This window comes from Mobula birostris, chromosome 22 (assembly GCF_030028105.1).
Source record: "Mobula birostris isolate sMobBir1 chromosome 22, sMobBir1.hap1, whole genome shotgun sequence".
Lineage (NCBI taxonomy): Eukaryota > Metazoa > Chordata > Chondrichthyes > Myliobatiformes > Myliobatidae > Mobula > Mobula birostris.
This window is the reverse complement of record NC_092391.1, coordinates 23,023,964-23,050,936: the sequence shown is the minus strand read 5'-3', so window position 1 is coordinate 23,050,936 and position 26,973 is coordinate 23,023,964. Positions and strand designations below refer to the sequence as shown.

General features: G+C 40.1%; 1 protein-coding gene across 5 annotated transcripts in view; it reads right to left on the bottom strand.

The window, feature by feature from the left end:
- Positions 1-26,973, bottom strand: part of col27a1b (collagen, type XXVII, alpha 1b) — a 487,157-nt gene that overhangs the window by 162,780 nt on the left and 297,404 nt on the right. For all 5 annotated transcript variants that reach the window (XR_011882827.1, XM_072240297.1, XM_072240300.1 and 2 more), the window contains 2 exons: positions 18,837-18,890; positions 12,584-12,637 (listed from right to left, as the gene is read on the bottom strand). Coding sequence is in view for 4 of the 5 variants with exons in the window: in XM_072240297.1 (XP_072096398.1) it covers positions 12,584-12,637; positions 18,837-18,890 (108 nt within the window). In the remaining variant the exon portion in view is untranslated. The remainder of the gene's footprint in view (positions 1-12,583; positions 12,638-18,836; positions 18,891-26,973) is intronic.

The following is a 26,973-nucleotide window of genomic DNA, read 5'->3' as shown; positions in this document are numbered from 1 at the left end:
GCGACTCCCTTGTCCATTCGTCCCCCCCATCCCTTCCCACCGATCTCCCTCCCGGCACTTATCCTTGCAAGCGGAACAAGTGCTACACATGCCCTTACACTTCCTCCCTCACTACCATTCAGGGCTCCAAACGGTCCTTCCAGGTCAGCTGGGGTGATATACTGTGTCTGGTGCTCCCGGTATGGCCTTCTATATATTGGCGAGACCCGATGCAGACTGGGAGACCGTTTCGCTGAACACCTACGCTCTGTCCACCAGAGAAAGCAGGATCTCCCAGTGGCCACGCATTTTAATTCCACGTTCCATTCCCATTCTAATATGCCTATCCACGGCCTCCTCTACTGTCAAGATGAAGCCACACTCAGGTTGGAGGAACAACACCTTAAATTCCGTCTGGGTAGCCTCCAACCTGATGGCATGAACATCGACTTCTCTAACTTCCGTTAATGCCCCACCTCCCCTTCGTACCCCATTTCTTATTTATTTATTTATTCATTCATTCATTCTTTTCTTTTCTTTTTTTTAGAATGTAAATCTATTATACACTCCGGAGCAGAAGGTGGCGGTAATGCACCATTAAGCTGGGTGCCAACCACCGTAAAACAAGAAGACGAAGGAGAAGAAGTCCTTCCTGTATCCCTTACAATAGATATATGATGTAAACGTTCAGAAGTTGAAAAAGCTGACTGTGGGTTAACGGTGGACGTATTGAAGGCAAACCTTTCTACTTACTTTATTAGAAATATGCGTGATTTTAAACAATTGACGCATGCAATGCTTCTTTTTGGAAAAACTCCATTATAATACAGTATTTTCAAATTATGACAGTAGCCCCAGACAGTAGCAGTGTTCACTGTTTGTGCTAAGTCTTCACATTTAACTATTTCTGGCCTATTAAGAAATTTAGTTCTGAGAGATCGATAAATAAATATTGACATTCAGGTAAAATATCGGAGCTCTGTTACTGAGTGATTTATCCCCTCAGAAGAAATTCAATACTATAAGGTGGTAAGTCAGAGCTGAATTCTGACACAAATCTCAGATCCTCACTTTTACACTTTATTCTGCATTGTCTTTGTTTTACTTTATTCTTTCTGAATGTAATGATTTGATCTGTATGAACAGTATTGAAGACAAGTTTTTCACAGTACCTTGGTACATGTGACAAACTGATACTTAATACCAATCTTCAAATAAACTTCTATCATATACCCCTCTTTTCACTTTCCACAGGGATTGCTCCCTCTGTGATTCCCTTTTCCTTTCATCCCTCCCCACTATACTCCCTCCTGGTGCTTATTCCAGCAAGCAGCCAAAATGCTACATCTGCCCATACACCTCCTCTCTCACCTCCATTCAGAAACAGTTCCCTGCAGTGGACTTTAAATTATACCCAATTATTTCTACTGATGACATGAAATCATCTACAGGTTTCTCCCACCATCCGAAGGTAGAGCGTTCCTATGAAACAGTTCGTAAGCTGGAATGTCGTAAAGTGAAGAAGCAATTACCATTTATTTATACGGGAAAAATGTGTGAGCGTTCACAGACCCAAAAAATAACCTACCAAATCATGCCAAATAACACATAAAACCTAAAATAACAGTAACATATAGTAAAAGCAGAAATGATATGATAAATACACAGCCTATATAAAGTAGAAATACTTTTCTACAGTTATTGCCGCACTGTCCACCGTAGCGAAAATCTCACACAAGTGCTCTCAGTAGAAACACTCTCTCCAGTAACCTTTAAGCTATGAAGCTGCCAAATCATACCAAATAACACATAAAAATACACAGCCTATATAAAGCAGAAATAATGTATGTACAGTGTAGTATCACTTACGGGAATCGGGAAGACAGCGCCGAGCACACTGATGATGGTGTGTTAGGCTGAGTCGTCCGAGGTTGGGGTGGTGCAGTGGTCCCCAAACTCCGGACCAGTACCAATCCACGAAGCATGGAGTGCAGCGGTAGCTGGGATGCACACAGCACATCTTTAAGGAAAAAAGCCGAAATATACAAGCTAACTAATTAGGTGCGCCCGGCACGTAAATGTTGGCCCAGATCAGAGGCAACGCAATCGGCAATTGCCTCTGATCTGGGCCAACATTTACGTGCCAGGCGGCACCTAATTAATTAGCTTGTTTATTTTGGCTTTTTTTTCTTAAAGATGTGCTGGGTGCATTCCGACTACCACCGCATTCTTCGCGGCAATGTATCGGTCTGCGGCCTGGAGGTTGGGACCACTGAGGTGGTGGGACACTGGGGTGTCATCTCATCGTCGTCTGTTTCCATCAGGGCAGGCTGGTCATCTTCTATGTCTGCCTGCCTCGATGTCGAAGGTTGAGGTTCATCGTCTGCTGTGGCTGATGTGGAAGGCTTGAAAAACGACAGTATGCTTGACTGCTTAGCCTCGCACATTTTTCTATCATACAGTCCTTTGTAAGCACTCAAACCATCCTGCAAATATGCCCTAAACCTACGTACTCTTTCAAAATTAAAGCCGTACTTTTCTGCAATCATTGCAGCGAAAATCTCACGCAGTTGCTTCACGTTCAGTTCCTGGACGACTTCACTTTCGGTCAGTTCGCTACTGCATTCAGTTTCGATGTTATCCTTTCCTCTTCCAATTGCATCAGCTCTTCATCTATCAGTTCTTGGTCATGGGATGCCAAAACCTCTTCAACATCATCTTCGTCAACTTCCACAAGCCAAACTCACTTTGTCCTTACTTCGTTCACCACGATCGAAACGCTTAATTATGTCGAGTTTTACGCTAAGTGTAACACCCTTACAAGCTCTTTTAGGCTTTTTCGATACCTTAAAACTTACCTTGCAAACGGATGCTCAAAATAAATCGACATAAAGCACAGGTGCTCACAGGCACGTGTTTAAGCAATACCGGCTAGAATACAGTTCCGGGGGAGGTGCTTGCTTGCTCAGGCGCGCGCTGCCTTTTTTCCTAACAGTGAAAACACCTTCTGTTACTGAAAACAGGTAACTAATGTAGGTCTTTTGTAACAGCAAGGTGTTGTAAAGCGAACATTCGAAAAGCGGGGGACACCTGTACTTTGTTACAAATGGTGTGTGCATTCAGACAAAGAGCCTTTAGTCTTTCTACCATTTTATCCCACTCTGTTCTATTAGCCAGAATACTTCTTCGTCTGTATGCTCCTGCCCCTTCCTTACAGACTGTCGGTACTGTGGCCCATTTTGCTATCCTTGCCCTTTTTCTTTGACTTTCCAAATTCCCTTTGATAAGAAACTTCCCCGTTTCTTTGCTATTTGCTTTAAAACCTCATCTGTTGCCCTGGTTATGTGAAACCTGTCCCTAAGAATTGGTTATTTCTTTCTCTTTATTTTCTATCAGTGCTCTTTGCATCGGAACCCGTTTTCCTATATTATTATTCAATGACAAGGTAAGTGAAATGAATGATTGGAGCAGACCTTGCTGAGTCAGAACCTTGCACTCTGCACCTTGAGTCAGCAATTTAGATTATTATCAATTTCAGACGCGAGAGCAAATCTCACAGGCTCAGACTCCAACAGTGTGCTCTGGATAGCGGCAGAACTCCCGGTGATTTTTTTTCTTACATATCTGAAATATTTCAAAAAAGATAAAAACAACCAAAAACATTAAAGTGAGACAATTAAATGAAATTCAATTTTTCTCCAGATCCCCATGTGTACAGTTTCCACTGAAATTATTGGGATCTTGGATCCTAACAATTCCCTAATGTAACGGGAATAAAAAATTGCAAATCACTGTGGAGATCATAGCTGCACAACAAAGTAATGACATTTAAAAGACATTTTGATAAGTACACACATAAGGCAGTTTTAGAAGGATCCAAACCAAAGATGGCCAGGTGGGATTAGCTTAGGCGGGCACCTGGTTAGCATGCAGAAGTTGGACCAAATAGCTTGCTCCTGTGCTGCATCACTCTGTGACTAGGCTCCAGCACTGGATTTCATGTGGTAGAGTAAAGTGACGCATTATGTACTCCAAATCTGTGAGCGTGATTTTGGTACTTCTAGGACTTGTGTGTAATACCAAGCTAATACAGTATTATATAATACTTATTGTTTTCTTAACCTTATGTCAGAATTAATTCCTATTGTCCTTGTAAAAACATCTTCAATCTTTAAATCTTTATGATTTTTAAATCTTCATGATGTAAAATAAAAATTATTAATTCTTAGAAATACTTCAAACTCGGCTGGGCATCAGTGAAAGCCACAGTGCCAGCAAACATGCGGCATGCAAGAGAATTCCTAGAAGTGTGGTTTTCCGTGAACAATTCTCTGAACATACGTGTAGACCTTGATCCTATTTATGAGCTGATGTGGACAAAATTCCCAGGCCACTATGCACGAAGATCGCCACACAGCCAGTCAACGATGAGATTTCCTCCCCACGTCACAACTGTCCAATCAGCTGATTGAAAAGACCAAGCATTTAGAGGACACACCACAATCAACAGCGCACTGATGACACCTCCTCTCATGGTGACGAGATGTTTGCAGGTAAATTGCCAAGAGAACAACTCAACCAAACTATTAATTCTTATAAGAATGTATACAAACAAAATATCTCAATGTGATACAAATAACAACAGAATTGAGAAGTTTGGCTTCTGTCTTCGTTACCTGAACTGTCAATGTATGCTCAAGCCCTGCCAAACACTAACAAAACCTGCTGTTTCTTTCAACAACGGTCTTTAACTTTGTCGCTGAGGGATTTATTTTTTTCCAGTAAAACTGCCAAAGTTTTGCTGCTCAGGTTTGAATTTCCTGCAGCTTCTGCTACTGTGACCTAAGAACTCGACAAGGGTTGACGTAGTACAAAAGGACAGGGAATACGATTATTTTGCATGGTATGTTAGCAGAATAGAGAAAGTCAGACTGCGTTTGTTGTAAATGACCAATGTCCATTCATCCAATTCATCTTCCAGCATCCTAACAGTTGCAGCTGTTGACCAACTCTTGCAATTGATCTTTTTATTCATTTATGGCCAATTCAGAAATTAAAAACCCTTTTGCTGGATTGAAATGACAAACTATTGGACCACAGTAACCCATTTCTGCCTTGCCTGACCTGCTGAACTCCCCTAGCATTTTGTGTGTGTTGCTAATGTCTGAATTTACTCACACTTTCAATTCAAGTTTAATTCAACTAAACATGAATACCCACGAATACAGCCAAACGAGATTGCATTACCAAGGGGTCAAGGTGCAAAACACAGTACCAACAGTCACACACAGCACAAAGCACACATAGCATATAAGGATATCAATAAGATAGAGTCACTCAAAAAAAAATCTAGACCTGAGCCATCAATGGTGCAGAAATCTGCAGTGCCAAGGCGAGTGCTAATGGCTACAGGCCACACTCACGGAGCCAGTTCAGTGCTGAGGCGAATAAAGTCTTACTGAGTAGTGAACTGAACACCTTCGCCCTCAGCCTTGATGCCTTAATTTTTAAAATCTGGCTTGATGCTTAGCTTGGCTAACCATTGATTCATTTTTCGCTCTCAAGCCCTGGCCGCGCTGCTTCAATCCGACTCGGAGTTTCAGCCTGGCCCCAAATCGGCTGCAGCAATGTCACCGTGGCTGTATCTACAGTCTCGAGATTCCCGTTCGCCAAATATTTCAAGATATCACAAAAACGCCAGGTCATATGATAGTTCAAAAACATACCTCCCATTGGGAAGTTACAGGCTGTGGATTGCAGTGACCGCAGACAAAAAGGAGTATATTTAGTAGAGTTGTTAGTAGTTTCGCCAGCTGCTCACAGAATGTTGTTGTGGCTCGCCAGTACTATCTTGGGTCCTAAAGCTTCCCATCCTGCTTCTAATCTGCTGCAAATCATTTTCACAAACTTTTGTCAAATACATGTTGTAAAGACCATAAGACAAAGGAGCAGAAGTAGGCCATTCGGCCCATCGAGTCTGCTCTGCCATTTTATCATGAGCTGATCCATTCTCCTATTTAGTCCCACTCCTCCGCCTTCTCACCATAACCTCTGATGCCCTGGCTACTCAGATACCTATCCCTGCCTTAAATACACCCAATGACTTGGCCTCCACTGCTGCCCGTGGCAACAAATTCCATAGATTCACCACCCTCTGACTAAAAAAATTTCTTCGCATTTCTCTTCTGAATGGGCGCCCTTCAATCCTTAAGTCATGCCCTCTCGCGCCAGACTCCCCCGTCATGGGAAACAACTTTGCCACATCCACTCTGTCCATGTCTTTCAACATTCGAAATGTTTCTATGAGGTCTCGCCTCATTCTTCTAAACAAGGAATACAGTCCAAGAGCAGACAAACGTTCCTCATATGTTAACCCTCTCATTCCCGGAATCATTTTAGTGAATCTTCTCTGTACCCTCTCCAACGTCGGCACATCCTTTCTTAAATAAGGAGACCAAAACTGCCCACAGTACTCCCAAGTGAGGTCTCACCAGCGCCTTATAGAGCCTCAACATCACATCCCTGCTCCTATACTCTATTCCTCTAGAAATGAATGCCAACATTGCATTCGCCTTCTTCACTACCGACTCAACCTGGAGGTTAACCTTAAGGGTATCCTGTACGAGGACTCCCAAGTCCCGTTGCATCTCAGAACATTGAATTCTTTCCCCATTTAAATAATAGTCTGCCTGTTTATTTCTTCTGCCAAAGTGCATAACCATACACTTTCCAACATTCTATTTCATTTGTCACTTCTTTGCCCATTCTTCCAATCTATCCAAGTTTCTCTGCAGACTCTTCATTTCCTCAGCACTACCAGCCCCTCCACCTATCTTCATATTGTCAACAAACTTAGCCACAAATCCATCTATTCCATAATCCAAATCATTGATGTACCATGTAAAAAGTGGCCCCAACACGGACCCCTGTAGAACAGCACTGGTAACCAGCAGCCAACCAGAATAGGATCCCTTTATTCCCACTCGCTGTTTCCTGCCAGTGGGAATAAAGGCTTTGACTTCTCTTGTCAACCACGGTTGCATCCTTTTTCCACTCGAAAATTTCTTCTTTTTTGGAATATACCTGTCTTGCACCTTCCTCATTTCTCGCATAAACTCCAGCCACTGCTGCTCTGCTGTCTTTCCCGCCAGTGTCCCTTTCCAGTAAACTTTGGCCAGTTCCTCTCTCACGCCACTGCCAGTGGGAATAGGGGAAAACTGTTGAGTTGCTCAGTGTAATTGGGCAGTTTGATAAGACTGTAGCTAAAAAAAAAAGGGGTTAATCCTGGAAATGCAAAAAACACCCATCACGATATCCAAAATGAAATTATGGGTATTATGGCAGATATGGTCGGGCGTCAAATAAGTACAGAAGTCAAGGAGGCTGGACATTTTGCCATCGTGGTGGATGAAAGTAAAGACTTGAGTAAGTGCCAGAATTCTCTGTGCTAGGTTTTGGAGGAGATCTATTTTCAGGTTCTTTGGAACCCTTCATCACCTATCTACCCTGTTCCCCTTTGACACAGAGTCTCCACTCCCTGTAATCTCTTTGCATTTTGTTTTCTTTGTAAACCCTTACACACTTCTATTCACCCATTGCCTCACCCTGGGCCCCTGCCCTTTTACCTTTTCTTTCCTGTTCTGCCCCTCCCACACACCTTCTCAATGATGTCACCGTGTTTTTCCTTGCTGTCCCTCACCATTTCATTTGCTCTCATCCTGGGACAGCATCTCTAGGATCTTCACCTTTTTTTAACCAGCCTTTCCACAGACCCTGTCCTAGCATGTGTACTGATGGCACAGCACAATGGGATTTAGTGGAAATTGACAACAACACTTGTTTGTTTCTTATCTTGTCACGAGCTAGTGTTCTGCTTCTGATATATTTCAATAAGGTGCTCTTAAACAGTTGTGCATTTGGACAGGAATGCACAGGTGAACCTACAATAAAACTCCAATAACCCACCACCTGACTGTTTAGAAATCCCAGTGGTTTGTTTGGCATTTGGTTCACCAGTTACTGACTCCTGTGATCCTCTCTCCTCACCAGGGCTGCGTTTCCAATGCCCTATCTAAACTCACTGAGGCCCGCTTTGCTGCCTGTCTGCGTCACTGTGCAGTGAGTGAGTGAGTGAGTGAGTATGACAGAGTGTGTGTGTGTGTGTGTGTGTGCACGCACGCACACGCACGCGTGGGGGGGGGGAGGGAAATGCTACTGCACAGGATCGGAGTAAGCTGCAGAGAATTGTAAACTTAGTCAGGTCCATCATTGGCACCAGCTCCGTAGTGCCCAGGACATCTTCAAGGAGTGATGCCTCAAAAGGGTGACATCCATCATTAAGTACCCCATCACCCAGGACATGCCTTGTTCTCATTGTTACTGTCAGGGAGGAGGTACAGAAGCCTGAAGGCGCACACTCAACGATTCAGGAACAGATTCTTCCCCTCTGCCATCCAATTCCTGAATGGACATTGACCCATGAACACCAGCTGACTAGTTTTTTTTATTTCCGTTTTTGGACTACTTATTTAATTTGACTATATTTGACTGTTCATACTGTAATTCAATGTTTTTTTTTCTTTATTATTCATCTCATTGTACTGCTGCCGCAAAGTTAACAAATTTCATGACATATTCCGGTGATATTAAGCCCAATTCTGATTCTCATTTCACTCCACATGCACAGTTTGACACAAGGGGGTCCTGTTTCCTCTACTGCCTTTAAATTTACTGGAGCCCCTTTTCTTCACACCCTCTTTAAACTCACAATAACCTTTCTAAACATCTTGCTCACTGATTATACTACTGCATGATGTTTGCAAAAATGTATTCAACCCACAGACTTCTTCCCTCAAGTGAAAGGTGACACTATATACTTGTGTAACATGCGTATCTCTACAGTCCCAATATCATCTTCTGGCATAATTGTAGAGAAGCTCCCATCAGAAATGAAGTCATTAGAAAAATATCCTTCTGAGCCACACAATGATTGTAATGGAAATTTCAGTGCAATTAATTTCTTTTGGTCATGTAATTCCCATGACTTTTTAATTTACTTCTCACTGTGAAACATGTTGTGAATTAAATTTACCATATGGAACTCACATATAGTTTTGTTTAACACTGTGTGATGTGACATTCGTCTAGAGCCAATATAAAAACACAGTGAACCCTACCCACCAGAATGAACACCATTCGTCAGAGAATCAGGGCCACCTATATTAGCTCTTCTTCAAATATCTAAATAGGAAGCTCTCAATGGTCAGACTTTGATTTCAAAGTTAAGAAATGTTTTGGTCAAGGAACTGAGACTTATGGAGAAATCGTACAAATTTTAAAAGATAATACTAGGAACATGATTCCTCAAAAGTGAGTCTGTAGGTTGTGGCAACACACATAAAAGTTGCTGGTGAACGCAGCAGGCCAGGCAGCATCTCTAGGAAGAGGTACAGCTGACATTTTGGGCCCAGACCCTTCGTCAGGACTAACTGAAAGAAGAGCTAGTAAGAGATTTGAAAGTGGGAAGGGGACAGGGAGATCCGAAAGGTTTCTGTAGGTTGTGGAGTCAGTTAGTGCTGAGGTGAATGAAGTTACCCATGCTGGTTCAGAAGCCTGATGTTGTGGGACCTATGGCTTCTGTACCCCCTTCCCTATGGTAGAAGAGTGCACGGACTGAATGATGGGGATACAGGTAGGAGGGGATTGTCTTTTGGCACCAGACCTCATGAAACCTCAAGGAAACAAGTATAATATGGGCAAGGGAAAAGACAACACACGCAAAATTCTGGAGGAACTCAGCAGGCCTGGCATCATCCGTGGTCCTGATAAAGGGTCTTGGCTTAAAATGTGGACTGTTTGCTCTTTTCCATGAATGCTGCCTGGCCTGCTGAGTTCCTCACGTAAGGGAAGGGACACCTGATTACCACCTACTGCCCTTCTCAGCTGGTGAATCTGTGCCTCTCCATGTTGAACAACACTAAGAGGACGCACTGAAGGTTGCAAGGGAACAGATTGTACTCTGGCTGGTGAGCTTCAACATCCATCGCCAAGTGTTGCTTGATAGCATCACAGCAGGGTGCATCCCATCACAGTTCCACAGTGAATGCACTAACACGAGGAATAAGCTGACTTGACCTTGCCTTTGGCGGTTAATGTGCAGCAGATAAACTTGTCCATCACAGCTCTGGTGGAAATGACCACTACAAAGTCCTTATACAGGCAAAGTCATCATGCAGAGGAAACACTCCATCGTGTTGAATGGCACTACAATCATGGTAAATGGAATGAACTCCAAATAGATCTGGCAGTTTAATGCCACACACTCACAAACCATTAGTGCGATCAGAAGTGCACATTGCTACCATCTGCAACCACGTGGCCTGGCGTTCCCCTTAATGGATCATTAATGCTCCTGCAAGGGATTAATGCCGGTTGACGGCAGCACCGGGAGTTAGCAGTCTGAGGAGATGTCACCAAAGACTCTTGCAGCCTCGTTCAGTGGAGAGAATTCTGACTGGCTGCATCACAGCCAGGCCTGAAGAGGACTGCAGAAGACTGTAGACTCACCTAGCATTATCACGGACACAACCCTTCCCACCGTCAAGGACAGCTTCGAGAGATGGTGCCTGAAGAAGGTGGCATCCATCGTTAAGGACCCTCACCATCTGGGACATGCCTGCTTCTTGTTACTACCATCAGGGAGGCGGTACAGGAGCCTGAAGACCCACTCTCAATTATTCAGGAACATTCTGAACGGTTCATTAATCCATGAAGCCTACCCCATTATTTCTTCATATTTTGCATTTATTTTGTAATTTATAGTGATTTTATGTATTGGTATCATAAAACAATAAATTCCACGTCCTATAAGTCAGTAAAAATAAGCATAATCCTGATCATAACTAAAAATGAAATGCAAGACGTCAACTTGATGAAGATGCACTATGCAAGGCAGCGATAAACAACATGTAACAGAAAGCTAAGAGCGATGGATTAGTCAAAGCTCTTTAGATTTCTCACACTTAGCATCAACTGGTGGACAATTAACCAACCAGCAGGTGGAGATGACTCCAGTTCAAGCCCATCCACAACCGTGACAGGGCATAACAGGAGGGAGCTAAAGAAGGTGACTGCAGTGCATTCTATCTACTGATTGAGTGGTATTGCTCACCCTGGCTACTCGGAGTACACCTCCAAACAGGTATGCATATTATCGACAGGGCCTCAAGCACATAGGAGCACCACTAACTGCAAATTCCCCACAAACTGCACAACATACTGTCCTTGAAATACATTGGGTTTTCATTGTTACAGGAGCTAAGCCCCAAAGAATACTGTGGAGACCTTCACTATAAAAACTGCAACAGTTTTAGAAGTTGGCTCAAAACCTCTTCTCAAGAGCACCAAGGAATGGACAATAACTGTTGATCTTGCCAGCAACACCCACATACCCAAAAATGAATAATTATGAAAGATCCACTATGGCTAAAGTTCAATGCACCAAGTTACAACAATGGCTTGTTAGACTGGACTGACTGAAAAGGCAATATTGTACAAATATTTTTACGTCATAATTACTAAAGAATCTGCTTTCCACCATTATTGCTTATGATAATCATATGCTAAAGTTCAACTTCCAGAATGCTAATATTTGGTTACGTCTATAGGCAAAATCACTTTATAAACTTAATTCATCAATTTGTTATACTGTATTTATTCCAATAGCTGACGACAAACTAGATACAAACTATTACTCAAAATAATATGAAGCAAATCCCTAATTAAAATTCTGATGCTTGATTGTGGCCTATAGTAAACAAGCTGGACATTGTATACAGTGGATGAAGTGAATAGCCCTCTTAGTTCTTAAAAATGACTCAGGAAATATTAGTCATCAGAATGGAACATTTAAATGTCACATCAGAATGACCTATGAAATCTGCACTGGAGCTTTTTACTACCTGCTTCCTCGTACGTTCTTGTTCAGAGCCATACTTTCTGATATTTCAATAGCATCAAAAATATTATATTCTTAATCCTTAGGATGTGCAAAGTTTAAATACTTTATATGAGGAAAGAATGGCAGCAGGTTCATATATATATTTTGTGTGAATTATCGGGAGCCTGAAAAGCCTTGGCCTGGCACATGACATTTGCTGCTGATTTCCACCTATGAACCAACAGTACAACCTGGCATTATTTGCTTCTTTTATCCTGGTGGGCGCACGATGCAGCAGGACCTACCTCTGTGTAACTTACGACCACCTTTCCTTATTAAAGCAATTATCTTTGCCAGAGGCAGTAAGGGTTCCGAAGTTCCTCACAAAGCGGACTTCAAATATCAGCAGAATGTAATTCAAGCTCAACAGCACTTTTAAATGTCAATTTTAATTCCTAGTGAAAAGCAATTCTTTTACCTAGTAAGATGCTACATATCATTCCAAATGATTTGGCATAATAATAAAAGCAGTTTATTTTCCTTTAATTATTTTCCTTTCATTGTTATCATAAATACAGCACAATATGTTAATAACTCACTTTCTGTGATTATAATGTTCTCCAATAGCCAATACGATTATTTATTCTATTTATATATATTTCCTACCCTGCGGCCCTTCATTCCTCTTATTCCCGGAGGTCCTGGAACGCCTTTGACACCCTGTGATGGGAACATAACAACAGGTTATAACTAGATGTTAGCAACTCAATAATATGACATCACTACTTTAAAATGACATTTTACTATCTACCAGTGTAATGCTGGTGGCATCTCACGAAATATTATGTTATTAGTGTACAGCATTGACTTTATACTCTTATAAAAATTTTAATACCTTCACATCCATCTAGAGCAGGGAAACCCAATCTGGGGCCCACAAACCCCTCGGTTAATGGTAAGAATCCATGGCATAGAAAAGGTTGCAAACCCCAGATTTGGAAATACAACAATGGTAAGAATCCATGGCATAGAAAAGGTCGGAAACCCCAGATTTGGAAATATAATTTTTGCAACAATCAGCAGTTAACTGGTCAGCAGCTGCATTTCTTAAAAACGTATTGGAAATGACACTTAATGATCTCTGTTATTTTTATGTTCATAAATTAACACTTTTCCACTATTCCAGCTTGTGCTTTATGCTTTTCTAAATTAATTTGATATTGTGAAAGTGAAGAGCTTACACATCCAGATGTGGAAATCACTGCCTCATTTTACCTGCTTTCAGTTCATGGAGGAGAACTGCAAGGTAAACCTGGATCTCACCTTAATGCTTTTTGATGTTTCTGCTTTCAGTTTAATTTTTGAAATAGCTATGCACATTCCAACATATAAAAAAATTTGGATGACATCCTCAGAAATAAGAGCTGATAAACAAGTGATCCTTGTTATCACCTCAAAGAGTTCAATCAAGCAAGTCAGCCGTGGCTTCCCGAAACAGTCTGTGTCTTTGTAAATGGAGGTTTAAACTTTTAGACTTGATTCCAATAATCTTTCCCAGCACCTGTTAAACTAACTGACTGGTAAGTGTTTGATTTTCCCATTCTCTTGTAAACAACAATATAATAGTAATTGTCCTCTAGTCTAATAGCTCCATTTCTGTATCTCGATGCAACATTTCCCTCTTGCTTCTTTGGAATACATAAGTTCTACTTGAGCCTGTCTGCAATTCATCTTGTACTGTGTTATCCTGTCAAATATATCACACTTGTCCTTAACAACATCACTCACTGCTTTTGTGAGGACACTCCTAAAATAGTCCTCAAGAACCTCACCACATCCGCATTTCCAAGATTCCTATTTTTAGGCCCCCATAGACCCACTGTTCTTATTCATTATACTGAATACTTACAATATATCCACAAACTTTAGTTTGATTTATACTTGATAAATCAAGCTTAAGAGATGAAAATAATAAAACCATGATATTTGTATTTAACAATCAAAAGAAGAATGATAGTGGAGAGAGATAGACATCGAGGAATCCAATATGCTGATGTGAAGAAACAACAGCATTAGATTAACATGAATACAAAATGATTGAGAGTTAAATGAAGGGTTTATTCAACCCAGAAGGATTAGAGAAGAGATTAAATAGAAAGTTAATTTGAGAAAATCATCTAGAAAAATTCTCAAATACATCAGCCCCTGAGAAACAGGGTATTGAGACAAAATAGGCAAAGTTACCACAGGCATAAGCAAGTGGGGTTACTACTATAGAAACATTGGTCTCAAGATGATTGAAGCAATTATAAAACAACTGTTTCTGGAAACTAGTATCAGCACCTGATATTTGCAGGAAATTAAAAACCTTAACTATTTTCTTCCTGACTAATCCAAAGGTAAACCATCTGTACTTTATGACATTATTGTATTCAGTATCACCAAAAAGAGTTCATTTGTGAAAACAAGCTGTACACACATCTAATGTGCATTACCTATAAGCACTGTGAAGAACGTGAAAGATGTATTATTGCACATTTAGTCAAATAGCTGTGAAGATTTGTATATGTTTTTTTCTCCAGTTTTGACAAGCAAGTTGTTGCAGCATAAGCTGGCGGCAGTTAGTCAGGCAAGAGAAAAGGATACAAAAGATGAAGTTAGAAAAGCAAAGATAAACAGCAGAAAGGAGAACAAGATCAGGAACAGAAACCTATGAGAAGACGAATGGGGAAAATAGGAAAAATTGAAAACAAATCAGCCGGGGGGCAGGAAAAAGAACTGTAAACATGTAGGCCAAAAGCAAAGTATTTCTGTATCCAGTGGCAACATTTTTCCCCTGCTTCTTTTGAAATATGTTCTAATTGAGCCTCTTAATTTTTCTTGTACTAGTTTATCCTGTCAAATATATCACACTTGACTTATCAACATCACTCACTTCAACTATTCACCTTTGTATTCATTTTGGTGTTGAGGAAAATTAGGGAAAATAGGAACATTATTCATGAGAATATCCAAAATATTTAATGGGAGCACACAATGCTCCCATTAACAATTAACAATTTTTCTTGTACTAGTTTATCCTGTCAAATATATCACACTTGACTTATCAACATCACTCACTTCAACTATTCACCTTTGTATTCATTTTGGTGTTGAGGAAAATTAGGGAAAATAGGAACATTATTCATGAGAATATCCAAAATATTTAATGGGAGCACACAAAGCAACATTGTTAGGTAAATTATAAAATTTGCTACATTTTAGAAACTAATCAACAATCACCATTATTGCTTTCCATAGAAAAGAATACCTTTTCAATGTCACTTAACACACCCTAGAACATATGGTATGTTATTAATTAAGCCTGTTAGAATTATAGGGTACTGTTACACTAATGAAAGCTGAACTATTTGAGAGCTAAAAGTTACTCTTGAATAAGTTAAAATTAACTACATTATACACAAATTGTACCTTTTAATATCAGTAATGAATAGGAAGGGAACAGAAAATCTATTTTAGACAATGATAATTTATTCTGTCATAGGGAAATGCTTCAATGTATTGAAGTTCAAATTTTAGGTAATAATGTGGCTATCAGGTAACTGCTATCCTGTAATATTTCACATTCCTTCACTCCAATATGAGGAGCAAATATTGTCTTTAACAGTGGGTTCATAATTATGTTACATAAACACATCTTCGAGCAACTGAAGGTGCAGGCTCAGACAAACTTAAACATCATAGGACACTGTGATGTAATTGCTTGGGTAAACCTGTGACTCTAACACCCATAAATATGCCAAATTTTGTATCAAAGGCAACAGCTTAAAGAGTCTGCAGTGGCATTTCTTTAGTGGAAGTTCTGTCGATATGAACCTCCCACTATTCGGGACATTTACAGAGGCAGGTGTGTTAAAGGGGCCCGATGGATCATTGGGGACCCGAGTCACCCCAACCATGAACTGTTCCAGCTGCTACCATCCGGGAAACGGTACCGCAGCATAAAAGCCAGGCCCAACAGGCTCCGGGATAGCTTCTTCCACCAGGCCATCAGACTGATCAATTCACGCTGATACAATTGTATTTTTGTGTTACATTGACTGTCCTGTTGTACATGCTATTTATTACAAATTACTGTAACTTGCACATTGCACATTTAGATGGAGATGTAATGTAAAGGTTTTTACTCCTCATGTATATGACGGATGTAAGTAATAAAGTCAATTCAATTCAATTTATTTGTAGGCAGTGATCTTTTGGTGGAATAAACGTGTGTAAATCAGTTGGAGATGCTTAATTTTTGCTCAAAGGATAAAGTTCTGTCAGGACCCCCTTACAATGCACACACACATTTGATTCTCTCTAAGGTAGGAATTCAAACACTCATGATAACAAATGTTAAAGCTGAGGGAACAGTTCCAGTTTGGCCCAGTGCAATGCTGTTTCCTGGGTGTAACTTGTGCAAGGATATATGAGTTTATGTGGCATCAAATGCAACTTTTCTTTGCTTTAACACAAGCAACACCAATCCCTGTTAAGAGTCCTACGCTCCCTTATAGACAAAAATTCCTCATGAGGGTCCACATCCAGCAGATCATTCCCCACAACTTCTGCTATCTTCAATGGGATCCTACCCCCAAACACATCTTACCTCTCCCACCACCCCCCCTCCCCACCACTCTCCACAAGGATCATCCCTCTGTGACTCCCTGGTCCACTCGTCTCTCCCAGTGCACTGATCTCCTTCCCGGCAATATCCCTGCAATCGGAAAAGGTGCTACACCTGACTGTTCAACTCCTTCCTCACCTCCATTCAGGGCCCCAGACAGTCCCTCCAGGTGGGGTAACACTTCACCTGTAGTTTCTCGGGTCATCCAGCATACCCGATGCTCCCGGTGCGGCCTCCTCTGCATCAGTGAGGGCTGACGTAGACGGGGGGGGGGGGGGGGGGAGGGGGGCTACTTTATTGAGCACCTTCGCTCGTTCCGCAACAAGCAGGATCTCTCTGTGTCCAACCATTTTAAGTCCAGTCCCCATTCCCATTCTGACTTGTTGGTTCCACGGCCTCCTCTTCTGCCGAGTGACCTGGGGCCACTCTCAGGTTGAAGAAGCAAAACTGGTATTCTGTCTGGGTAGCTTCCAACCTGACGGCATGAACATCAATTTCGCTGACTTCCAATAATTTCTACCCCCTTTCCCTTCTCTCTTCTTCTATTCCCCGTCTTGGCTCCCCTCTCTCCTCACCCGCTTATCACCTCCCTCTGACGTCCCTTCTCCTATGGTCCACTCTTCCTCTCCTATCAGATTTCTTCTTTGTCATCCTTTTACCTTTTCCACCTATCACCTCCCAGCTTCTCACTTCACCCCTCCCACTCCTCTGGCTTCACCTATCACCTTCAAGCTTGTACCCTTTCCCCTCCCTCCCCACCTTCTCATTCTGGCTTCTTCCGCCTTTCTCTCCAATGAAGACCCGATGAAGAGTCTCGGCCCAAACTTCGACAGTTTATTCCTTTCCATAGATGATGTCTGACCTGCTGATTTTCTCCAGCATTTTGTGTACGGAAAAAACATATGGGGGACTTGTGGTAAAATGAACAGTAATGGCTAACTCATTAGCAAATTTACATTTTGGAATTGATTGGACACAAAAGAAATGTTTGCCATGATGATTTGACTTGCTCTTGTATCCTTCCTGACCCACTGGTAATAAAGCTTGTAATAAACCTAATGTGAGGGAAGCTTCTCTGTGGAGAAGAAGGAAACAGGTCATGTTTGAAAAGTATCTGAATGAGTGAATGAAGCACTTCAAGGTCAGACAAAGATTTGAAAAATAAGTTAATCTAAATAGCTCTTCTTCTGGCCAGCATGGGAATGGTGGCTGTACCACTCGCTTTCTTGCCATTAATCTATTAAGATTTAATAATGTTAAAATCAGCACTGTGTACTCTGTGTCACAATATCCAAGTACTTGGCCTTCCAGGTTGTGAAGGTGAAGCCTTTTCCAATTGCTGCCTTTGAAGTCTTCAAGCATTCCTGGGGTCCTCTCGGAACGTTGTGCGCACTGCAGCCACCGAGTCGATACCAAATAGCAAATAGCAGATAAAGTTGACGGTGCCACGTGGGGTTTCCGTTCCAGAGTACTGTTTAGTCCTGAACAAATGCAAGCTCCTTTGGTCTTGTGCATGAATGGGCAAACACAGTACTTACAAATAGATTATTACACAGCCAGCTTTCTAGACTTCCCTCTTCAAAATTATTCTATCCTTATTCAATGGACTGAAGTCTTTTTTTTTCCCAAAGAGAATTATGAATGAGGCCCTTTGAGTTGTTGGCAATGGAATTATTTTTCTAGTTACTATGCAATGTAGAAATCAGGTATAGGCATCTCATTCATTTTTCACCTGATCCATGATTAATAAATAGGTTAAATAAACTTCCATCAGTATTACACTTTATGGACTCCAGTTTGCTTTTAAAAATATCTTATATTTCATAAATATAAAACTCATTGACTTTTGTTGATTTAGTATTTTATGGCCCACAAACTGCAATTTCCTGCCATTTACCAGAAAAGGGATTCCTTGTGATTAAAAAGCTAGATAAAGTTACTTGATTAAAAATGACACAAACTAAAGTTCATAAACAGTGTGAACAGTGGGTACATTCAATTTCACACTCACTATGCCTGCACTCTTCCGCATTGTAACATTTCTGAACCGCATATTCTTAAACAACAACATATAGAAGCTGTAGACCAAGGGTTATCACCCTTTTTCATGCCATAGACCTCTTTTATTAAGGGAGGGGTCTGTGAACCCCCAGTTGGGAACCCCTGCAAGATATTCTGCAGGACCGTTCATCCATATAAAAGCTTGTAGTCAAAGATTCAAAATTTAATCCAAAAATGTTGGGCACTTACTGGTGGTCCAATTGGTCCTGGAGGGCCTAGTTCCCCGGGAGGACCTGGGTGACCCTAAAAATCAGAAGAGAAAAATGTGAATTCGGCTAAGAATTATCATATTTGAGACACTTGCCAAATTGATCTTTTGAGGATTGTTGGAGTACAATAGCAGCCTAGAGTTATGCAGTACAGAAACACCCCCCTGCCTCACCAGCTATCAACCAACCTATCACTGATCTTGCAATAATCCCACTTCATTCTCCCAGCATTCCCATTGGCTCCCAGATTCTACACTCTACAGTGGCCAATTTACACATCTCTGGGATGTGGGAGGAAATGGGTGTCTTCACAGTTCACCTTTCATTTAGAAAAAACATGTTTTGGCACCTAAAGATGTGACAGCACTGCAGAGAGGGCAAAGAAGACTCATCGTGATGTTGCCTGGGATGAAGTATTTCTGTTATGAGAAGAGGTTGAAGAGTCCACGCCTGTTTTCCCTGGAGTGGAGGAAGTTACAAGGGGAGATACCCTGAGACATATATAACGATGAAGTTATAGATAGAGTAAACTGCAGGAAACTTTCCCCTTATCAGAGGAGAGGCAGAGAATTTGAGAGTGTAAATTCCAAGCTTTAAGAGTAGGACTGTTGAAAGTACATCGACCAATGCAGGTCGAATTAAATTTGAGAAGGCGAAAGAGCCAATTATTAGGAAAGTACAAAAGTAGACACATTAAGTGAGTGGGTAAAATTATAATGGATAACAAATAGAATAGGCAGGAGTGAGAAAAGCTGAACATTATTTAAATGGAGTGAATGCCAATATTCATGGAAATCTGAGTGTTACCAGAAAATAAATATGCACTTACAGTAGGAAATTAATTGGGAAGCCCTGCAGCAATTGTTAGTGTAAATGCAACATACATACCAACAGTATAAACAAGGGAAGAGATTCTGGGATTAAGTTCACGTCACTTGAGTGTAATTGATGCAAATTGCAGGCATGGTTTGAAATATTGATGCATTTGCAAAGGAATCATTCAGCACAAACGTGAGTTTTAACCAAAATGTTTTAACTGTAGGAAGCAAGATATAGAGCATTTGCAAGGACTTTGACAATATTAGACCAAATGTAATGAGTGCTCCCGAACATATGGAAAAGATCAGTCTACTGACAATATTGAAGATGGGATCTTCTGGTGCCCCCTCCTCCTGTTACACGTTTCATTGTCCACCATCAGTTATACCCAGGCTTGCAAACCTTGGCTTTGAGATCACTTAGTTTTATCTACTGCATGCTGTACTTGCTGCTCCCCTGACATGCAGGACAGCATTGCTAGGATATGTGACTATTTTCAGGTGGACCTGATGTTGCTCCCAGCAGCCCTTCTGCAGTCCTCATTGAGTTATCACTGGTCTACTGATTTGATGGTGATAGTAGAAAGAGGTGTACTTCAAATGTCTTACTGTAAATTGTTGAGTTTATACTTATTCTACATTTTCAGAAGTACTAAGGTAGTAATGTAAATGTATTTGTAACTAGCAAGTTGTATGAGAAAATATTTAGAAAATCTTTTTAAAAACATAATTCTGGATATTAGATTACAGCCATTAAGCATTTAACTATGAGTATATTTCTATAAAAGAGGAAGGAAGGCATAATGGGCGTAACTGCAAGAGTACAGCCACTTGAAAGATTAAGTTGACAAATACTTGAAAAATTAAATAATCTTACTTTCTATATAGTTAGCTTTCTGCAGTGTACAACATTGGTACAGAAAATGGAAATTTTCCACTTCTCATGATCACTGTTGGCACGGTGCTACATACAGCAGGGTTAGATGGAGAACTGAAGTTTCCTCTTCTATTCCTTTTACTATGAACCTTAACAACACTACAGCGATACACACGAAATGCTGGAGGAAGTCAGCAGGCCAGGCAGCATCCATGGAAAAGAGTACAGTCGACAGTTCGGGCCGAGATGCTTCATATGACTCTGATGCCTGGCCTACTGAGTTCCTCCAGCATTTTGTGCGTGTGTTGCTTGGATTTCCAGCATCTGCAGACTTTCTCTTGTTTGTGATTGAACAGTACAGTGATCTTCCATTTCCCAGTTTGTCACTTCAAGTAATACACAAAAAATGCTGGAGGAACTCAGCAGGCCAGGCAGCATCTATGGAAAAGAGTACAGGTGACATTTTCGACCGAGACCCTTCAGCTAGTTTTCAGGGGATAATGGAACATCTTGTGAAGTACCTGTGTCCACATGTCCACCAGTAAAAGGTGAATTTTTGGTGATCTGGAGATGGTTCAATCTCATTTCATGTAAGATCATAAGAAACAATGAAAACAAACTTCTAATTTGTCATTCTCAGATGGATTCACACACATGCCTGAGGGTTGAGAAAGCATCAATCAACCCATCCCAATATGCTGCATTTACAGTAACAATTGCTGCAAGCCTTCCCAATTAATTACTAGTGCATGTTAATTTTCTGTGTTAATTATATGGTAGCACTCAGATTTCCCTGATTACCAGCATTCATTAGTTTCACACCATTTAAATAAATGCTTTGCTTTCCCCACACTTACGCATTCTGTGTGCCATTCATTATAACTTTACTTGCTCACTTAATGTGTCTAATTTTGTACTTTTCTAATAACTGTCCCTTTCTCCTCCTCAAATTTAATTATGGCATTTGAGACACTTCTACGTGGGCTGTTAAAATGTAGATTCCACAACCCACCAAGTATTGTGACCTACACATCTTGCAAAAAGCCCAAATTTTCTGAATTTCTACATTAGTTGACGTAACTAATTGATGGCAGGACTTTCATATGATGAAAGACTGGATGAACTAGGCTTATACTCATTGGAATTTAGAAGATTGAGCGGGGATCTGATTGAAACGTATAAAATCCTAAAGGGATTGGATAGGCTAGATGCAGGAAGATTGTTCCCGATGTTGGGAAAGTCCAGAACGAGGGGTCACAGTTTGAGGATAAAGGGAAAGCCTTTTAGGACTGAGATGAGGAAAAACTTCTTCACACAGAGAGTGGTGAATCTGTGGAATTCTCTGCCACAGGAAACAGTTGAGGCCAGTTCATTGGCTATATTTAAGAGGGAGTTAGATATGGCCCTAGTGGCTAAAGGGATCAGGGGGTATGGAGGGAAGGCTGGTGCAGGGTTCTGAGTTGGATGATCAGCCATGATCATACTGAATGGCGGTGCAGGCTCGAAGGGCCAAATGGCCTAATCCTGCACCTATTTTCTATGTTTCTATGTAACAAAGAATAAGGGAAGACAGTGATCGGTAAAAACAACAGCTGATTGCATGGACCATGTCGACTACTTTTGTTCTGTCCTAAGATGCTGACTGCCCTTGCAGCCTCATTGAAGTTGGCTCCACAAGCTTTGCAGTTTAAGTAGCTAATACCAGTAACTTACAAAGATCCAATTTTGCATGATTTGGGCTGGACTTGGAAACCAAATGGAGCTCTAGGCACTCAAAACACTAAATTACCATCTTTATTTAATATTGACTTCGTGATTTCTTATTGCACTGAAATCTTGCAGATACTAAATTTCCATGTGTCTTTCTTACTTTTCCCTTTCTTAGATTCCTTGAACTTATGTGAAAATTGAATATACTTTTGAGAATGATTTTCATAGAGAACGTTAAAGAGAGCAACTGTAGATATCATGTTTGCAAAGAAAAGCTGAAAGACAATAATTATTTAAGCAGAATATATTCCAAGAAGCTAAAGCAGATTTACAAATTAGTCTCATTTTTCAACATCTGGACGACCAGTATCTTAACGTTTCTTTTGTCCCACAAATCGCAATGTAAGTAGCTAGCAGGTTAAAGCTTTCACACAGGATGTTCACATGAAATAGACTTCTTGCAGACTTCTTAAAGCCGTGATTGGAATGCAGATGATGAAGAAAATAAATGTTTAAGGAAACAGTGCATACTAATAAATCAAAGACCTACAATCATTGAGTCATATGTATTTGAACCAACCTCAGCAGAGCATACAATTACACCTAATCAAATTCATTTTTGGATAGGTTGGAAGAAGTGACTAACCAAAAGAAGCATATTCTATATCAAGCAACACACACAAAATGCTGGTGGAACGCAACAGGCCAGACAGCATCCATAAAGAGAAGATTTAAACTTCTTCAGTGTAGGCATCACTGGAAGAGACTTCGCAGTAGTTAATTTAAAAATACAAACACGAGGAAAATGCAAACACACACAAAACGCTGGTGGAACGCAGCAGGCCAGATAGATGCTGTCTGGCCTGTTACGTTCCACCAGCATTTTTTGTGTGTTGCTTGAATTTCCAGCATCTGCAGATTTCCTTGTGTTTGCAATATTCTATTTCAAATTGGAATAGTTAAGATCTTTGATGATATTAAATGTGGTTTAATGCAGATTATGGTATTTTAACTTGGAAATGTTCTTAAGCACATTTCTTCATTCATCTGAAGGTCGCAGAACAGAAATTTCAGTAAATATTTGAAGGAAATAGAAAATAGTGTTCAGTGTGAAATAAAGTTTTCACTAACATTTATGATTGGCCATCACTGCAACCTTCAATTTGCTGCCATTTCCTGTGAAAGAAACTGCTTTCAATAAACATTTCTGTCTTTTAACTTTCCTTAATTCTCTTAGACTGAAATGTGCCAGACCTCTTTCTGGCAAGTGAAGACTGGAGCATCTATATCCCACTTTCCTAGCTTTCCTAGCCAAAAGACAATAAATACACAGAATGTGTGTTCTGGTCTGTAGGCAGTGAGGGCAGTGAGGGAATGCCCTCACTCTCACAGCAATTATCAACATATTGAAAGGATATCAGGTAAACAGATTCAACTATTCTAAAAATAGTCACCAGCATTAATAATGTTCCTTTAGCATTTCAGGGTGGGCACCTAAACTTATGCTCACAACTTCCAATTAGGAACTGAGAAGTTTATTAACACAAAACTTTTAAGCTGCATTGAGTCAGACTTCCATCGTCAGTCTGAATGTGGTTAGAAATGGTTTGGCAGAACAGAGTGCAAAAAAAAAAGACATGAATTAAAAGGAATTCACATTGCTATCTCACCTTTCAAGTGTGTCAATTGGTAGAAATAAATCATTTACTGCAATAACATGATGCATGCACCATATGATATCAACACATCTGTGCAAATCTTTTATGGCTGCTTTCACTTAGAATGTCTGCTAGTTATTTCTCATTTGCACAGCTTTTACAGCCATTTCCGTTTTTAGTTCACAGAGCAGAATATAGTAAGGTTGGCTATTTTTAATCCATTTCCATCCAAACAGCAATATGAGATGAAAGCTCCAGAGCTGCCATGAGATTGACAATAGAGTTGGAGATGAAAATACCATGTACAGTACCTCAATATCACAAAATAGGAATCTATACTAACAAAAAAGGGACAAATATAGTCCGTCATTATAATTGAACCCATGAACACTACCTCACTACTCTTTTATTTCTGTTTTTTTTTGCACTGCTTATTTTAACTCAACTATTTAATAGACATATATCTATAAACTGAGTTACATTAAGTGTGTATATATTATATATAATGTAACTCAGTTTTTTTCTCGATAATCATCATGTATTTTATTGTACTGCTACCGTAAAGTTAACAAATTTCACGCCATATGCCAATGTTATGAAACCTGATACTGACTAAACTTAAATTGCAAATATCTTTTTTTTCAAACATAAGAACTGTTTTTGTTAACTGTACCTAATACATCTTTACAGCAGATGGTATAGTAGCCGAATGTCAAAAGTTGGCTTTTCGGAATTTCCTCTCATTAAACGGAAGGCCACACATAAGTGGGATAAATTGGACAAATAACAACAAACTGCTTGTTTTAGTAAAACAACGTCATAATATTTTCCATTTGATTTAAACCTAATTTTTGCTTTTGTTTGTTAATCCTCTTGCTAAGTGCTTTTGAGTATTTTACCACTTTAAAACTTCAAGTTGTCATTCTTCAAGTCTTATGACATTGTTGTAAAGGCATTTCTCGACTCTGATAAGGGAGAATATTAATAATATCTGTCTATTTAATTTCAGGCACCTTAATTGTTGATGATATTTGTAATCCCTAAGCATAAGACTATCAGAGGTAGGAGCAGAATGAAGCTATATGGCCCATTGAGTCTGCTCCACCATTTCATTATGGCTGACCCATTTTCCTTCTCAGTCCCAAGTTCCCTGCATCTCTTCATGCGCTGACCAATCAGAACATGGGAGACTATATCCAAAGGGCATAGATAAATACTGTTTTACAATTCTATACACTGATACCCAATGGAAATAGGCCATAATCAACTTTAATCAAACATACAGGTGACATTTTACATCTGGCCGAATCAGGCAGAGTATGGTAGAGAATTCTGGATCTCCCCAGCCCATCATTTTATTTTAATTAAAATTAATATAAGGTCATTGTTTACAGTACTTAACTGCTTCATATGTACTTCAGGTATATATCAGGAGCACTGAATTCTGCTTTTACATCAGCAGGAACAAAATCCAGTCCAAAGGGATTTGTTGGAATGTGATACTTTAAAATGTGATTAAAGATTTTTAATGCTAGTCAAATGCAGATCATTAGAAACAAACAAAACCTGAGAGAGAACATAGCTATATTTTTGTGAAATCTGTTGTAAAGGACAGGCAATTGTGATTTTTTAGTTAGTTGGTTTATCTACCTATTGATTAATTAATTAATTATTGATTGATTGATTGAGATGCAGTGCAGAGTTGGCCCTCCAGGCTGTGCCACCCAGCAATCCCCCAATTTAATGCTAGCCTAATCACAGGACAATTTACAATGTCCAATTAATTACCAACTGGTAGGTCTTTGGACCGTGGGAGGAAACCAGAGCACTCGGTGGAATCCCCCTTGGTCATGTGGAGAATGTACAAACTCCTAACAGGCCTTTCTCCATCTTTTTGCTCAATATTTCCATGGATTAAGGAGATAAACCATTTGCTGCATTGTTCACCAAAATTCAAGATTCAACCAGAGCGCCCAGAGGAAACCCAGACAGTCACGGGGAGAACGTACAAACTCCTTACAGGCAGCGGTGGGAATTGAACCTGGATCACCTGTACTGTAAAGTGTCGTGCTAACCACTATGCTACTGTGCTGCCCATATATTTAACAAATGTCTATTGGTCCAGATTTTGAGACAAGAACACATCCTGCTGTGTGCCTTTCGGACTGCATTAATAGGAAGCTTAGTGCGTGTTTGCTGCAGAAGTATCAGACCATGAGCTGTTTGGTCTGAAGACAAAACAGCTACTTGAATCTTGATGAATGATGCAGCAAATGTTCTATCTACTATCTCCTCAATCCACAAAAATATTAAGCAAAAAGAAGGCGAGGGGGCTGAAATGGAGAGTGAATTAGAGTTGACAAATTCAGTGGCAAATGACACAAAAATGTGGGATAGAAAGAATGGATAAAGAAATAGAAAAGTAACAGAAAGGAAAAGAATGAAAGTAATTGTAATCATTTATATTTCCATATTAAAATCCTAAATAGAATCACTACTGAAAGGAAAGATAATCATCTTTCACTTTTCAAGCAAATAAAGCTATGTGTCAATAATTAACAATGATCACGTCATTGAATGGGTACTTAATCTGTTAATTATTAGATTTAGCTTTCTGTAGCAGGTTTTAGGGGTAGTTAATGTGTAATTCATGGAGAGATTAAACAAGAAATGCCATTTTACAAATCATCTGGAAGAATGGTCCAAAATGACCAGCAACATTTCCCAAAATGTTAGCTGAGCTGCACATTAATAACAGCAGACGTTCTTCAGCAAAATCAAGCCATAGTAATTTTCACTTTTTTTCTCACTCATTTTCTTCCTGTATCTAAAATTTGGAATTCTTTGAGCTAAAATTTATGCTAACCACTAGTTTGGTCTCACATGAGAAATCATGGCTGGGAATTTGGGTTAATGACTCCTTGCTTACTTTTGAATAGTTGCCGACAAGAACAATTTTGAACATAAATTTCATTAACTTATCCCCTCACTTTTTCACGGGGAAAACATTGGCCTCTGCTTGGCATGAAGAACTATTGTGGAACAAATAATCAG